At 35.1% G+C, this 18,037-nt stretch overlaps 1 protein-coding gene across 2 annotated transcripts in view; it reads right to left on the bottom strand.

The window, feature by feature from the left end:
* NOSTRIN (nitric oxide synthase trafficking) overlaps positions 1-18,037 on the bottom strand; it is a 79,453-nt gene that overhangs the window by 8,030 nt on the left and 53,386 nt on the right. For both annotated transcript variants that reach the window (XM_031960515.1, XM_031960514.1), the window contains 4 exons: positions 17,117-17,225; positions 15,726-15,814; positions 3,313-3,438; positions 1,109-1,226 (listed from right to left, as the gene is read on the bottom strand). In XM_031960515.1, coding sequence (XP_031816375.1) covers positions 1,109-1,226; positions 3,313-3,438; positions 15,726-15,814; positions 17,117-17,225 — 442 coding nt within the window. The remainder of the gene's footprint in view (positions 1-1,108; positions 1,227-3,312; positions 3,439-15,725; positions 15,815-17,116; positions 17,226-18,037) is intronic.

Below are 18,037 nucleotides of genomic sequence, written 5' to 3' on the forward strand. Positions count from 1 at the left end.
CTATAGATGGTCTAATAACTCTTTCATGAATTGGACATTCTAGTTCCCATTTTTTTGCATTGGATCTCCCGTATGCCTGGAATACATTTCTTCCTGATCTCTGCCTCTTAGAATCCTTAGTTTAGATTCAGCATCTTCATGAAGTTCTTCCTTTTTTATGTGGTTGTTAATATTTTCTTCCTCTTCCAATTTTCTTTTATTTGTTTATCTTATAAGTATGCTATGTACCTCCCCATAAGGATTTAGATTCCATAATAGTGCATTTTTGTTCTTCTCTTTTGTACACCAGCATTTAATGTAGTATCCGTTGAATTGACTTAAAGGAAATTTGACAGTAGCTATAATTTTACAGCAGCTATAATTTTAAGATTTTAGCATAATTTTAAAGTAGCTGTAATTTTATAGTAGGAATAATTTTAAGGTTTCATAGTATGGAATGAAATTTTTAGACATATTTCCTACATTAACTCACTGTATATTGATTAGATAATTTGTATGTTGCTTACATGATTACTGTAGGAAAGATATTCTAGTCATGCCATAGGCTTTCATGAGGAAATATAACAAGGCATGTGACTTTCATTATAGTTACATTGGATTGCAGTATTTTTTAGCCACTGCATCATGATGAGTCGGTGAATTGTGAAGATCTTAGTATATCGCATTGTTCTTTGTTTCTTCCTTTACAGTTGCCAACATTTAACCAGAAGAATAGAAGAAGGATGATTGTTTTAATCATAATTTAAGGAAGGGAAAATGGCTAATCTGTTTTGTTTGTTTATCTATTTAGAAGGAAGTGACAATTTTGTAAAAAAAGTGGCATCAAGTGTGATTGAGACAAGATAACATAGATAATTGTTTCTAAAGCCGGGGATAATCTTGAAGAGGGTTGCAGTGACTATATTTGCAAAAGCTCCAAATAGCTATTTGGTAATTAGTGCTGGCAATGACAGAAACCACCAAGCTCCCAGAAGGATCTGCATATCAGATTGCACACAGTTTTTCTATGAATATTACATTTTTTTCTGGCATTAATCCCTCTCTTTGACACAGATATGTAGTGTTATTGTTAGTCAGTAAACAATTTAAGGATTAGATATAAGGTTACCTAAGGATAGAGATCCTGGGTTATTCAACAGTTCACTGGAAGATGTCATAATTGCAGCATTCTCTAATCTCTTCATCATAAAAGGACGTGATATTTTTACTGAACTATGTATCTGATCCTGTTAATAAAAAAATAAGAAATGAAAAATGACTTTTATTTATTTTCATCATAAACCTGACCATTAAATAAAAAGAACCATTTTAAAGAAATTTTTTCAATAATTTGTGTGCCATTCTTAGGCTATTATTGATAATAATAAAACCTAGCATTTGTTGGCACATTTGTAAAATACTTACCATGTTCTCTCATTTCATGCACATATCTAATGTTTACAACAATATTATGAAAATGGTGCTATTGTTATCATTTTACAGATGAGGAAACTGAGGCAGAGAGAAGCTAAGTGACTTGTCTAAGATGACATAGCTAGTATTTGAGAACAATTAAACTGACTCGGGTTTTCCTAACTCTAGATCCAACATTTTATCCACTGGGCTAACCTCATTTGAAAACACTATATTACTGAATGCTAGCATGTAATTTTTTTCTGAAATTATAATTTCAGAATTTCCACAATTTCACCATTTTACAACCAATGTTCATAAGTCTGATCTTCATATGAAACCTACAAAATCTTAATATGTTTAATACAAATTCAGTCTTAAATGGCTTTAGTAAGTCTAAAGTGTGAATATGACCAAATGATTGAAAGTAATATATACATGGTGGACAGCACAAAAAGGAAAATGACAACTTTGGGATAAGGGATCATAATATAGTCACAGTGCTCTTTTCTGATATATACTAGAAAGAGGGGTATCCAGATGGTCCAGTAGGTAAATGTGATTTAGAGTTAAAAAATCATTTATACTCAGGAAGTTGTGGTTGTTTATTGTTGTTGTTGTGGTTGCTGCTGTTGTTGAGTTGTATTTGACTGTTAGTGGACCACATCAAGTCATTGAGACATCTAGTTGCATCTCTCTCTCCTCAGCATGTCAGGAAGACCTGAATTCAAATCTGATCTCAGATACTCAGTGGCTGTATGATCTAGGACAAGTCATTTACACTAGAGAGTAAAAAGTGGGAATTATAACAGCACCCACCTCTCAGAGTTATCACTGAGGATGAAATGTGATAATATTTGTAAAGTATTTTGCAAACATTGAAGTGCTATATAAGTGCTAGTATTGTTATTAAGAAAACATTAAGAGATAACCACCCTGTCTATAATCATAGGCTTTTTGTTTTGGATTAAACATTGAAATAAGAAAAGTAATTTTTTACATCATATACACGCATGTAATACATTATTGCTGTTTGCCCTTCATCTTAGAAGAGGACCAACAACATTATGATGTTTTGATTTGCACTTGAATTTAAGTGAGTCAGAGTTGCACAGATTCATCAGCCTCAATTTCTCTTCCAGAGTCATCAAAATCTAGGGGCAAGATAAAAGTCAAGAGGATGGGCAATGGCCCAGGTTATAGTGTATGATCTTGGTGTCTTTGTCTTTCAAACTCTAACATTAATTATGTCACTATGAGTACTTGAGCTTCAGTTTTCTTGTCTGTAAAACAGGTTCTTTGTTATTCACATTATCTACTTTGAATATAATAATGTATTTAAATGTTTTATAAATTTTAAATGTGATCAAAATATTAGTTATTATTATTAAAATATGTTATTTTATCTGATTGTGAAAGTAGGTTCAGTAGGATTATTACTTAGCAATAGTTTGTTGGTAGTAGCTCTCATTACTTCTTAAAAGGAATAAAGCTGTAGTAAAAAATAAAAGCTATATCATTTGTACTTTTTGCATTGAGGACATATAATTCATGTAATATTATCCAGTCCATCCCATCTTCTTTATATTTTTAATCAGAAAAGTTTAACTGCATAATAGAAAATAAATAACAACTGGGTTGTTTTTGTGAAAACTGAAGTTAATTGATTACTCTTTGTATTCAGTAATCTGAGTTTGTTTCCATTTCCAATGCTAATATATCATGACCATGATCTTTCAGGGCCCATGATTCCAGATTCTATCCTATGATTCCATAAACCATAGTACCTCAATGTTTTCTAAAAATGAGGGGTTGTTTATAAATTTACATTGAATTAGTAATCCAGCAGCTCCGTTGCCTGACCATTACTTTCACAAGCTCCTAGGGACTCAATGTTTATCCTAGATATAGGGGCCTTACCTTTTCTTTCCACTTAGAGATACAAGAACTGCACGGATGTGTTGGTTTAGGTTTCTGCTCCAAGTCAGCCAATACTGATGACAATTTGAAGAAGTTGGCCTGCAGAAGATCTAGTTTCAGGCTTGTCTGCAGAAACATCATTTAATTAGAGAGTACTATTGATGAGATGATAAGATTGAAAGAGGAATAAAGATGATTTCAAAAGTCAAGGAGATTTTTAGGAAAGAGTACATTTGATTCATCTATAATAGTACATTTTAATTCATCTTTAACATTTTTACTGAAAGTTCCCCTGCTCATAGCACTACTGTACCTACTATTGTTTAGATTCTTAAGGACATTAAATGGAAAAGTGGATAGAGCTCCAGGGCTGGTGTCAGGAAGACCTGAGTTCAAATACAGCCTTAGACACTTACTAGTTAAGTGAACTTGATCAAGTCACTAGATTTCTGTTTGCCTTAATTTCCACATATTTAAATGAAGATGATAATAACAGCACCTACTTCACCTATTTATTGTGAGGAACAAATAAGATAAATTTATTATGCACTCAGCACACAGTCCATGCCTGGAATACCTGCCTGTCAGATAGTAGGTACCATGTAAATGTAATTTACTATTATTATTAAAGCCAGTCTTTAAGTGTGAAAGTTTCAATTTCATAACCTTCTGAGGGACTTGGGAAGTTTCAAGGGGAGCAAAAGAATTCTTCATTTCTTACTTTTTTATGATCATTCTCATAAATTCTCAGAAAGAACAAGCAGCATTATGTATTATAGATAATCAATACATATTTTTTGAGGATTTAATAGACAATTTTTAGATGATGAAATCAAAGCCATCTATAGTTACATAAAAATGGTCTAAATCAATATTGATTAGAACAATACTAAGTAAGACAACTCTGAAGTATTTACCTCATACCTCTCTGGCTAAGATGACAGGAAAAGATAATGATAACTGTTAGAGGGGAAATGGGAAAACGGGGACACTAATACATTGTTGGTGGAGTTGTGAATTGATACAACCATTCTGGAGTACAATATGGAACTGTATGCACCCTTTGATCCAGCAGTGTCTCTACTGGGCCTGTATCCCAAAGAGACCATAAAAAAGGAAAAGGATCACATGTGCAAAAAATGTTTGTGGCAGCCCTTTTTTGTAGTGGCAAAGAATGAGAAATTAAGTAGATGCCCCTCAGGGAATGGCTGAATAAGTTATGGCATGTAAATATAATGAAATATTATTATTCTGTAAGAAATGATGAGCAGACTGATATTTAAAAGGCCTAGAAAGACCTATGTGAACTGATGCTGAGTGAAGTGAGCAGAACCAAGAGAACATTGTACAGAGTAATAACAAGATTACGTGATGAACAACTGTGATGGACTTGTTTCTTTTAAACAATGAGGTGATTCAAATCAATTCCAATAGACTTGTGATGAAGAGAGTCATTCACATCTAGAGAGAGAACTATGGAAAACTGAATGGATCAAAGCACAGTATTTTTACCTTTATGGTTTTTTCCCTTTTAATTTGATTTTTCTTGTGCAACATGATGAATATAGGAATATGTGTAGAATAATTGCACATGTTTAAACTATATTAGATCATTTGTTGTCTTGGGGAGGGGGGAGGAAGGTGAGAGAAAAAATTGAAATAAGGTTTTGCAAAGATGAATGTTAAAAAACTATCTTTGCATGTATTTGAAAAAATAACATACTACAAAAATTTAAAAATAATTAATAGTCTTTGAATTGATTGACCAAATTAAACCAGACAAATAGGGTTAGGTGGCTTGCCTAAGATCAATACAGCTGGTAAGTCTACAGCAGTGGTTCTCAAACTTTTGTTCTCAGTATCTTCATGTTGTTAAAAAAAACTATCAAGGATTTGTTCAAAGAGTTTTTGTTCACATGTGTTATATTTATAGCTATTTATTATATTAGAAATAAAAAATAATTTTGAATTTGTAGACCCTCTGAAAGGGTTTCCAACAATTCTTTGGACTACACTTTGAGGACCACTGGACTCTACAGGATCACAAAAGGTCAGATGCAGCTGAATAACAGTAATAACAAATGACCTGTCTACTTTTGCAGTATATGAAACATTTAGTAACAAATATTTATGCCTCAATTTATGGTGGGTAAGATGCAGAGGTTGTTTTGGTTTTGTTTTATTTCCCAAAGAACATTAGGTTTGTGGACAAGTAAACTGAAATTATCCTAACCCTTCTATAGCACTCCCATTGAGAAATACTCGAGCTCTGCAAAATAGATTAAAGGCAGCAGCCATAATATCTAAGAGGTCCCATCATAGAATAATGGAAACTGCTTTTATTTAGGTTCACAAACAATAAAAACCTGCAGCTACAGCAGCAGGGCCTCTTAAGCTTATTAGATGTCATTAGGTATTGTGCAAAGCAAGCAAAATGGGCCAAGAGAAGATGGACTCATCTGCAACACTGCTAAAATCTTTCCTCTTTCCATGAAGCTTTCCCAGAATAACCCCACCAAGCTCTAATCACTGGGAACATTGGTCCTTCCATAGCACTAAAACATCACTGGCTTCAGCTAGTTTCCATTTTGTAATCTCTTTATAAATGATTCATGTGGAAGAAATTGCATTGGGGAATGGCTAGAAAACTAGGTAAATGTGGGTTCAAGTGCTACTTCAGATGCTTATTAGCTGTTTAACTCTGGGCATGTCATTTAACTTCCCAATGTCTCAGTCAACACTAAGAATCTTAGTTGCAGAAGAATTGCCAGTCTATTGACGGAGGGAGTTTTCTCACCTAGCAGCTTCTACTCTAGTGAAATCCCAAGATCAGGTCAAGGATGAGCCGTATATTTATGAGGAACTATATGGAACTTATGAGGAACTTTTCTATCATCCTCAAATCATGTCACACAAGTGCCTGGATAGCCTTTTTTTAAGGGCATCTGCCCCTTGGACAAATACAAAGTCACAAAATATTGATAACTGATAAATGTTAGAGGGAATATAAGAAAACTGGGACACTAATGCATTGTTAGTGGGGTTGTGATTGGTCCAACCATTCTGGAGAACAATTTGGAACTATGCCCAAAGAGTTATAAAACTGTACACACTCTTTGATCCAGTAGTGTCTCTATTGGGTCTGTATCCCAAAGAGATCATAAAAAAGGGAAAAGGACCCACATGTGCAAACATGTTTGTAGCAGCCTTTTTGTAGTGGCAAGGAATTGGAAATTGAGTAGATGCCCTTCAGTTAGGGAATAGCTGAATAAGTTATGGTATGTGAATATAATGAAATATTATTGTTCTTTAAGAAATGATGAGCATTTACAATCAAAGCTATCTGATCAGATACATTCATTAAGCACCTAGTGTTTGTAGGACACTCTGCTAAGCATAGGTTAGATAATATTTCATATTTATTTAGTACTCTAAGATTTAAAGAGTATTTGCCTTACAACAATCTTGTGAAGTGAGGGCAGGAATAATTACTCCCATTTTACAGATGAAGGGACTAAGACTCTTAGAGATTAAATGGCTTTCCGAGGAGCACAAAGTTTATAAATAGTTTTCCTAGGGGCACATAGTTAATTAAATAAGTTTAGAGCTCCTGACTCAGTGGCAACACTCCTTTCAAGATACAGCATTGACTCAAGAAACTTAAAATTTAGTAAGGGAATATGACACAGATTCTATTGTAAAATGCTATATTGAATGACAAGTGCTTAAAGAGTTAGAAGACAGGGGCAGCTAGATGGCACAGTGGGTAGGGCACCAGCCCTGAAGTCAGGAGGACCTGAGTTCACTTAGCACTTAGTAGCTATGTGATCCCAGGTAAGTCACTTAACCCCAATTGCCTCGCCACAAAAAAAGAAAGAAAATAATTATGTGACAAAATGTTCTCTCTCTCTCTCTCTCTCTCTCTCTCTCTCTCTCTCTCTGTGTGTGTGTGTGTGTGTGTGTGTGTGTGTGTGTGTGTGTAGGTTGGGCGAGCAAGGCTGTTGAAGCAGGAGATCACGAAAGGTCTCCTGCAGGAGGTAGCAATTGAGTTGGGTGGGTAGGAGGAGAAATAGAAATTCAGCAGCTGGAAAGAGGAAGGGAGAGCATTTCAGGTACTGAGGAAAAGCATAACAAAGGCAGACAGGCACAAGAATATAAAGCACATTCTGGGCAGTTGGGGTTAGCCAGCTTGCTTAAGGTACTGAATGCATGGAGTGGGGGATGTTGGATGATGTGGAAAGGTAGGGTGATATCAACTGGTGGAGAGCTTTGAATGTGAGGCACAGAAATCTGAATTTGATCTGGCAGGCCGGAAAGAGCCCATTAATTCTGGAGCATAGCAGTGGTCTGACAAGGTCTAACCTTAGAAATCTTCATTCAGCAACAGAGTAGACTTTGAACAAGAGGAAAAAGAAAAGGGAGGGAATGTGTCTTGTTAGGAAAGGTATGCAACATACCACAGGTAACTGGCAAAGGCTTGTTGTAGGGAAGTGGGAGTGGGAATGGATATGGCAGAAATCAAAATGGCAGAACTGAGTGAATATAAGAAATGTCGAGAAATTTGGCATCCAGAATAATGTTAAGGTAACAAATGAGAGAAACAAGGAATGGTGAAATCACTGAAAAAAAAATGAACAGAAGGAAGGGTAGGTCTAGGGGAAATAAAAATAATCTCTGTCTTGGACATGTGGAATTAGAAGGCTAGGTGTGTGTATGAGAAATTCAAGTGTTGATGTTCTGAAGGTAGATAAAGATGAAAATACAGATCTTAAAGTCATAATAATAGTTAATATTTATATAGAGTTTAAAATTGCAGAGCACTTGGTGATCTGGCCCTCTATCCACTGTACCATCTAGCAAAAATAATGGTCCAGGAAAATTATGGAGAATCAGTGAATGAAACAGAGAAGTGGTTGGAGAGTCTCTTAAGTTGAATAATTAATTAGGTAACATATGAGAGAGGAAACTAGTTGAGTACAGTAGATAAGAGCGCTGGACCTCCAGTCAAGATGATCTGAATTCAAATTTGACTTTACACACTTTTCATCTGTGTGACCCTGTGTAACTTGTGCCTCAGTTTTACCTTCTATAAAATGGGAGTCATAATAATACTTAGCTCCTAATATTCTTATGAGGATAAAATGTAGTAATATTTCTAATCCCTCTCCAAAGTTTAAAGCATTTTGCAAATCTTAAAACTTTATGAATATGTGAATGATGATGATGGATGGTTAGTAGAATCTGAAGCTAGAGGGAAGTAAAAAATTAAAAAAAAACCATGAATTTAATGATCATTGGTGACAGAGCAATAATCTCATTGAGTGGTGGGGACCCAATTTATGGGATTGGTGAGAGGGTCATGAAGAAGTGGAGGCATTAATATGAAAAACTTTTTTTTCTTTTTTTTCCAAGTGTATTTTAAAGAAACAAAATAAGAAAAAGAAAAACAGAAAAGGAATGCAAAAACAAAATGAAACAAAACAAAAGAGAACATTGTCATGTGCCCACTAGAATATCAGGGAGGATGCCTGTCTACCCATCCTTCTCCCTTTATTTCTTTATAGATTTTGGAGGGTATTATACCCTTCACAGTATATATATAGTATTGCCTATTTAACCATTTATGACATGAGTAGATTTTCATACCTATGAGCCCTCTTCCCCTCCACCTCCCCATGCCTCTGTGTCTATTTTTTCTCTGTATCTCATTTGTGTGACACAATTACTATTTTTATCTTAACTCTGCCCCAATATTTCTTTTGAGCTGTCAAATTGTTGATGTAAATCTTAAACATATGTTGTATATTTTCCATGTAAAAAAAACAAAACAAAACAATTTATCCATGTTGAGGTCCTTGAAATTGATTTTTTTTTTTCTGAGACAATTGGGCTTAAGTGACTTGTGCAGGGTCACACATTTAGGAAGTGTTGTGTCTGTGACTGAATTTGAACTCAGGTCCTCCTGACTTTAGGGCCAGTGCTCTACTTACTGCATCACTTAGCTGTCCCTCTTGAAATTGATTTTTTCTATTGGCTCTTATATGTGAAATTTTCTATTAAGTTTGGGTTTGGTTGATAAAAAAAAGTCCTGAAAATCTGCAAGTTTGTTAAATGTCCATCTTTCTCATTTAATATTATAGATAATTTTGCTGGATATGATATTTTTGACTGCAGGCCAAATTGTCAATGAATATGATTCCAGGACTTCTGGTCTCTTATTGTGGCTACTAATAAGTCCTGCACAATTCTAATTGTAGGTCCAATTTGAAGACAAATATGTATTTTCTTGTTTCTTGCAAAATGTTCTCTTTGATCTGGGAGTTTTGAATTTGGAAATAATGTTCTTATATGTTTTCCACAAAGTATCTCTCATTGAAGTGACGATCAGTGGATTTTTTCTTTTTTTTACTTTCCCTCATATTCCATCACCTTCTTGCATTATTGTGTCAAGGTCCCTTTTTTTGGTCACAACTTTCAGGCAGTCCAATTCATCTTATATTTTCTCTTTTTGATCTGTTCTCTAGATCCGTCATTTTCTTATAAGATGTTTCACGTTCTATTCTACTTTCTCATTCTTTAAAATCTATTTTATTATTTCTTGGTCTCATAGCTTCACTGGCTTTTCCTTGTCCAATTCTAATTATCAAAGAGTTATTTTCATCTTTGAGACTCTGTTTCTCCTTTTCTAGTTAGTTAATTTTTTTCATAATTTTCTTGACTTTCTTGGATGGTTTTTAGTTTTAGTTTTTCTCAATGTCTCTCATTTGATTTTTAAATTATTTTTGGAATTTTTCTTTAAATTCTCTCTGGGCTGGGAGCCATTTCATGTTATTCTTTGGAGTAGGAACTTTTTAAAAATTTCAGTGTCCTCCTTTGAAGTGTCTTCCCTGTTTTCACAGTATGTTTCTATGGTGAGGTTCTTCTTTGCTGGTTCATTTTTTTTTTTAATAAGAGATATTCAGGTAAGGACCTCTAATCCTGGGATGGGGAGAACGGTGTCTCCAGCTTCTCTTCAGCTTTCCACTTTGACCAGGAGCTACAAACCAAGAGCTCCATCCTCCAGCAAGTGCCCACAGCCAGCAGTGCCCCTAGTCCTCTGTCTCTGCACTTATGGGTGTGCTGGTTCCTTTTAGATATTCCATCTTGTCTCAGCCCATATACTTGACATTCCTAACCAGTGGAAGTTCCCTCAATCTTCCCGGACTCAGACCCAGATTTCCCAAGCAGTATGAGAGGTGAAAATTTCTGTGGTTCCTGATGAGGCTCCACTACATCCAGCCAACCTGAGTTGATCCCTACTTGGTGTTTCTGCAGAGCTAGCCCAGAGGTGCTTAGCAAGGATTAATCCTGGCTCAGATCTTTCTTTACATCTTCTCTGATTGTATCCAGAGGGCCCCAGTTCTTCCCCTCATCTTGATTTTTCACAAGTCTATGTTCACCTTGAGGCACAGATTTATTCTATTTGTGGGGGAAATTGGAAAGACTTGAAATTTACCAACCTACTCTGCCATTTTCCCAGAATCCTCCTTTGAAAACTTTTTAAAAATAGTTTAACAATGGTAGGCAGTTAAATGGTGCAGTAGATAGAGCACCGGCCCTGGAGTCAGGAGGACCAGAGCTCAAATATAGCTCAGATACTTAATACTTGCTAGCAGTATGATCCTGAGCAAGAGGCAGAAATAAATAGGGTTAAAGGAGAATGTATAAAACAGTAGCTCTGGCTTATGGCAAAAATATTTCTTTTTCTGTGATCAGAACGAAGGATGAGAAAGAGGATCTATTGTTTTCCTGAAATAGTCATAGAGAACATCACAAAGAATCTTCCCATCCTTGTCAAACCTAATGACTACTTTTAGTGATTCATTTGAGCACAAATCATATAGCAAGAAGGAGCCTAGAAGCATTACTAAATATTATGAAGTCTTAGTCATGAAACTGAAGAACTTGGGAACATAACTGATGTTTTCATCACTAGTACCAATTGAATGCAAGGATTTCTAATGAGAAAAGTAGATTTATGAAGGGGAGTACTTGGTTTGAAAGGAACTCTGAATGAGACTTGGAATTCTGGACCGTAGCTAAAAAATACAAGAATAATGAGCTCTTATCTAGAAAATGCTGTAAACCTAAGAAAGACTGAGAAGATGAATTTGCCTAAAGTCTTGCAAATGTAATCAAAGGGCCTCTAAACTAATAAGGGAGGGTAGAGGAAAAAAATACTTATGGCTATCCATCAAGTAAGGAGGTAGTTATGGTGTAGGGAAACTGGCAATAAAAGGTCCTGAAATTTCTGAGAGAAAAAAAGTTCAGTAAAGAAGCTAGCAATTAAACCCATGACCTCAGCTATCATTAGGACAAAACAAGAAATTCTTAGTTGCTTTGAATTTCAGAGAGACAGAGAGTGAAACAGAGAAAAAGGGGGGAAAAAAAGAGGTAGAGGCTAAGAGAGACAGGATGGAAGGGGTAGAGAGACAAAGAGAGATAGGAGGAGGAGGAAGAAGAAGAAGAAGGAGGAGGAGGAGAAGGAATTAGGGAAAAGAGAGAAAAAGAGAGAGAGAGAGAGAGAGAGAGAGAGAGAGAGAGAGAGAGAGAGAGATGTTGTTGAGGATAAAATAATGGAACCCTTGGGAAGAAGGTGCACTCTATCTGAAGAAGTTGTAATGCAATAGGAAAAGAAAACTAGTCATAATCTGACATATGATTATGTTTTGGTAGAGCATTTTTAAAGAAATCATAGGATCTCATGACCTAAAATTCTACAAGAGAAGTAAGTCTGTGTAAGAGGTACAGATAACACTCAAGAATGAAATTTTGATGACATAAAGAAAATCAGTTCTGATGAGAAAGAGAAAAGGAAGTTGTCTAAAGAGAAAAATGTTGATACCCAAAAACCTCACTGACCAACTTAGATTTTAAAAAGAAATGTGTAGTAGTTGGGAGCAAGGGAAAGTAATGCAAAATAATAATGTTGTTCAATAATATATGATTCTTCAAGTCTCCATTTGGGGTTTTCTTGGCAAAGATACTGGAATAGTTTGCTATTTCCTTTTCCAGCTCATTTGACAGAGGAGGAACCTGAGGCAAATAGGGTTAAGTGACATACTCACTCATGCAGCTAGTAAGCATCTGAGGCCAGATTTGAACTCAGGAAGATCAGTCTTCAGCCCCACACCTGTGCCACCTAACTGTCCTAAGTAGTCAATTAGTTTGCACTAAAAATTTATTTATTATTAGTACTTCCAGACATCTTAGGGTTAGTAGATAGAGACCAGCCTCAAAGCCACATAGACACCCATGTTCAAATCTCATATCTGACATACAACGTCTATCTTATAAATTTGTAATATGAAGGGGAAGAAAACCAAGTCTCATCCGACCTATGCTTTATGTTTTGCTAGAGCAGATTTCAAAGAGGTCATAGAAAGGTGTTCTATCTACTGCACCAGCTACCTTCCCCGGATTTTAGCAAATAATTTGACAAAATTTCTCATGCCATTCTTGAAGACAAAGTGAAGAAATGTGGGCTAAATAATAATACAATTAGGATAAAGGACACTTTGAACTTTGATTAATAAACAGAACCAAAGAGTTATTGATGATTTGATGTCAACTTGGAAAGAACTTTATAGAAGAATACTCTATGGATTGATGCTTTGCCCTATGTCAGTTAACACTTGTATCAATTACTTGGAAAAAAATAGAAATTTCATGCTTATGGTAATTGTTGCATGAGAGACTAAGGATCCAAAAGGACCTCAATGGATTAGAATGCTGGACCAAATCCAAAAAGTGGCATTTATTATGAATATATGTGAAACCTACTTGGAGTCAAAAAACTCAACATCATTAGTATAATATGGGGCAGGAATGTCTACACAGTAGGTTTATTTTTTTGTTTGTTTGTTTGTTTTGTTTTTTCCTTAAAAAATAGGTATGATGATCTTACAGAACTCCAAGTTCAATACAAGTCAACAGTGCAGTTTGACATCTAATGTGAATTTTGATAGCATTAAAAGGCATGATGTCCAAAACAAAATCTAGAATATTGTGTTCCATTCTAAGTGCTACATTTTAGAACATCGATCAGCTTCAAGACAATTCCAAAGGACTCATGATAGAGTATGCTATCCACATTCAAAGAAAGAACTGATTGACTCTGAATAGAGATAAAAATATATAATTTTCACTTTTTAAATTTTGTGTGTGCTGTTTCTTCTTTCTCAACATAACTAACACGGAAATGTGTTTTACATAATTGCTCATACATAACCTATATGAAATTGCTTACCATTTTAGGAAGAGGGAAGGGGAAGATGGAAGAGAGAAAAATTTGGAACTCATTTATAAAAATGAATTTTTAAAATTATCTTTACATATAATTGGTAATAATAAAATTTTATTTAAAAATAGATAAGCTAGAAAACATTCAAATAAGTATAACATGCCTTAAGAATATGCCAAAAATGATTTTTGTTTTTCTTCCCGGGTTACTTATACCTTCTGAATCCAATTCTCCCTGTGCAACAAGAGAACTGTTTGGTTCTGCACACATATATTATATCTAGGATATACTGCGACATATTTAACATGTATAGGACTGCTTGCCATCTGGGGGAGGGGGTGGAGGGAGGGAGGGGAAAAATCAGAACAGAAGTGAGTGCGAGGGATAATGTTGTAAAAAATTACCCTGGAATGAATTCTGTCAATAAAAAGTTATTAAAAAAAAAAAAAAGAATATGCCAAAAATGAAAAACAGTTGAAAAAACTGTGGATATTTATCTTGGAGAGGAGAAAATTTAGAAGAGACATGATCATTGTCTCAACATTTGAAAGGCTATCATCTGGAACAGTCATGAGCATAAAGATAATAATTATATCCATGGGAGTGAATTATGTCCTGCCACTGTGCTTTGATGACTCTGGAGGAGAGCGTATATAGTAAGTCACATACAAGTCAAGACATCACCTATATCTAAGTTATATTTTAATATATTTAACATCTACTGGTCATCCTGCCATTTAGGGGAGGGGGTGGGGGGGGTAAGAGGTGAAAAATTGGAACAAGAGGTTTGGCAATTGTTAATGCTGTAAAGTTACCCATGTATATAACCTGTAAAAAAAAAGCTAATAAAAAAAAAAAAAAAAAAAAAAAAAAAAAAAAAGACATCACCTATGATGTTCTCTTTGAGAACAAAAGATGAACAATAACAATTTGAAGGAGAGAATACCTATTCCATTTGGTTTCAGGTGGCAGCTATGTGGTGCAACAAGTAGAGTGCTAATGCTGAGTTCAAATCTGGCCTAATTTGGGCAAGTTTTCTCATCTATAACATAAGCTGGAGAAAGAAATGGCAAACCTTGCCAGTCTCTTTGCCAAGGAAACCTCAAATGAGGCTACAAAAAAATCAAGCAAATAGAGTCAAGTGTTTGTTTGAACACCAAAACTTGGTTTGAGAAAGCAGATCTAGAACCACTGCACTCAAAGAGGCAGATTTAGGGTCATTGTAAGGAAATACCTTCTAAAAATTGGGCATATAGGAAAGTAGAATGGTTTGCTTTGGGAAAGTAATTGTAATGTCGAAGAAACTGAGCAAGACAGAGGTTAGAGACCAATAGTTTATTAAATGGAGAGAGAGATACTGGGACCAATGGATCGATGGTTGGTCCCAGGGCTGGATGAGACTATCATCTCAAAGAGTCCAGCCATGAAGCATCAGAGGGCGAGCCTTTCATAGGATAACAAGAACAAGGACACAATATGGGAGACACCTGGGTGGGGATAACCCAATGGCGGGGAGGCCCCTAGGATGACACAATGGAGGGAGGTTATTGATATTCTAATGACATCCAAAATGGATAAACTTTTATCCTGTCAAACATTAAGAAGGAATGTCTATAACCTAAAGATATAAAACCTTCATCTCATCAACCATTTAAGAGGGAATGATTACAGCCTGGGGTTTTGGGGCAGAGCAACTGAGATAGACCTTTATCTCATCAAACATTAAGAGGGAAAAGTTATAACCTGAGGCAGAATAACTAAATAGGACAATTGGAGAAACTGGGTCGGGACATTAAAAAGGGAACTTTGGCACAACAATAATGAGTTATCTTTAGTGGGGAATGGCACTTTAAATGGTTTGAAACAGTCACTATGGGGAATAAGATCTTTCAATAAGAGAAAAGTAGAATAATGCTTGAATGGTAGCAAGGCTCAGGTGAGCTTGTGTATATAGCATGAATTTGTAGCCCATAAGTGTTCTCTCTGTCAACTGAAAGAAAAGGCGGATATAGTTCTCTTACAATAACTCTAAATCTGCAGTGGTTCTAGTTCTGACTTAATAGAACAGATATTGCAGAAATAGAATTTTAATCATTAAAGCTCAAAGAGCATGCACTCTGCAAATATTTACCTCATCCATTAGCACTTCAGTTTCTTTTTTAGTCTTTGTGTCAGAGAAAGAGGGATTTGCTGTATACACATTGATCATTCGTTCCAGACCTGAAAGGATATATCCATATATAGCATCAATGTACATCCTGTGGAACTCTGCCCCTAACACATAGAATCAACTGGTACTTAGGGATAATATAATAACAAGTGGAGCTTTTAAAAAAAAACTTAACTGCAGTAACTCTTTTAAAACTATTTTTGTTTGCTTGTTTTGGGTTGGGAAGTTGGATTTATGATCTCATTAGCATAGAAAACACCAAGTATAGGACTCTCTCCCACTCATCCATAATTTATAGCTTGAGAATACTGTATAGGCAGCTAGGAGCTAGGTGATCCCCAGAATCACACAATATCAGACGAGGTTCTCGAACCCAGGTTTTCCTGATTCCATGGCCAGTTCAAAGTATACTCTGCCATACTGCCTCCTCTTTTACACATTTGTGATCCAATGACCTTAGCCAACAAAGTTTGAGCAGTTCTAAATATTTAATCAGTCATGTGAATCACTTAAAATGCTCACTTATTTGTGTTGTTATTTTGAACAAAGATTTTATTTTGTTGTTACTGTCTTAAGACAGTGATTCTGATATGGTAGGATTGATTCCTAAACATGTGGCATCTCTCCTTAGCTTGGATATTCAAACCATTCAATCTTCTTAAGTCACAAACTTCTCAACAATTCCTGAATCAAAAAAAGTCATTAACTTCCCCTAAGCCTCAGCTTCCTCATCTTTAGGTCCCTTCCAATGGTAACTTCTCTGGTTCTATAATGCTAAATGTTGACTTAGGAGCCAAAACAAGACAAATGCTAATAGAATTACTGAATAACAAGCAACCTCCACTCCACAAACAGTAATTTCTATCCAGTTCCATCATACAACTTATTTTTTTAAGGTAGAGGATTTTATTTGGTTGATTTCTATAGTCCCTAAGATTCTATTTGAAAAAATGTTACCTTGTGTAACTACTTTAGACCCAGTTAGCCACAAAATGTTACTCATTTCCCACCTGATTTTAGAACTTTTTAAAAAGAGTTTCCTTTTAAACTGGCAGTAGAGTTATATAGTGAAGATTCCCTTGTGATATCATTGATCCATTTCAAAAACAAAGCATGAACAATAAAAAATAACAAGGATATGTAGAGTATACAACTGGCAGACAAGGTCACCTTCAGTTTTTGCTCTCTTCTTTCTTTTTAAAAAATTATTTTCTAATCTTACAAAGTTTTTCATAAATGATCTTCAATGGGATAATTTTTCTTAGTTCAAATTCAAATTAAAACAAAATGATAATCTCATTTCTCAGCGCAGTATTTTTCCCACTGGGTCACTTCAAGTGATAATTACAAACCTTCCTTGTTTCTTGAGGCTTTTTCAATATCCTCCTGCAATCTTGACAATTTTGATTTTATTGAAGACTTTCGTCTCTCTTTATTCATTCCATTTTTGAGATCTTCTTCCTGTAGAGAAATATTAAATGTATGTACAAATAATATTGAATGTATTACAGTACTAATGGGAAAGGAGAATTCCTTTTTTATTCTGTTGCATTATACTTGTATTGAATATGTTTAGTTTGACTTTTACAAAAAATAAAAAGCGAATAAATAAAAGGTAATCTTTGGCTTTACTCCACAGTGATATACCTATTGTATCCAGCTTTTTCCTTATTCATATTTTGCATCTTGTAGCTAAGCATGTTCTCTTTTTAGGAATGGATCTCACTCTCCTTAAGGCAGTATAGAATAGATGTATCATTCTATTGGTAGATGCTGAAGCATCTGTTAACCTTAACCTTAATCCCTGTTAAGGTGGCTCATTCAGAACCAAAGTGACCAAACAGAGAATATTTACATTGAAGCCTTTCCCTTTCAGCAGGGCTCCTGTAGGCATTGGACTTTATGTTAAAGTTTATGCAGCAATCAGGGACACACAATCATATCCCTTTCACTTTCTAAAGATCTCTCTCATCAACACCAATTTGAGACAGGCCATGTTTACAATCTTATGTGCTCTTCAAGTCTGATATAATCTCACCTTCTGCAGGATAACTTTCTTGTCATACTCTGCCATCTTCACTGCTATTGACTCCTTTCTGAGATTATCTCACATTTATCATATATATATATATATATATATATATATATATATATATATATATATATATATGTTTGCATGCTGGCTTTCCTTTTATAAGGGGAACTTCTTGAGGGCAGGAACTATTTTTGGTTTTCTTTATTTCTCCAGAATTTAGCACATGTCTACATGGTGC

The sequence above is a fragment of the Sarcophilus harrisii genome, chromosome 3, assembly GCF_902635505.1.
Source record: "Sarcophilus harrisii chromosome 3, mSarHar1.11, whole genome shotgun sequence".
Classification (NCBI taxonomy): domain Eukaryota; kingdom Metazoa; phylum Chordata; class Mammalia; order Dasyuromorphia; family Dasyuridae; genus Sarcophilus; species Sarcophilus harrisii.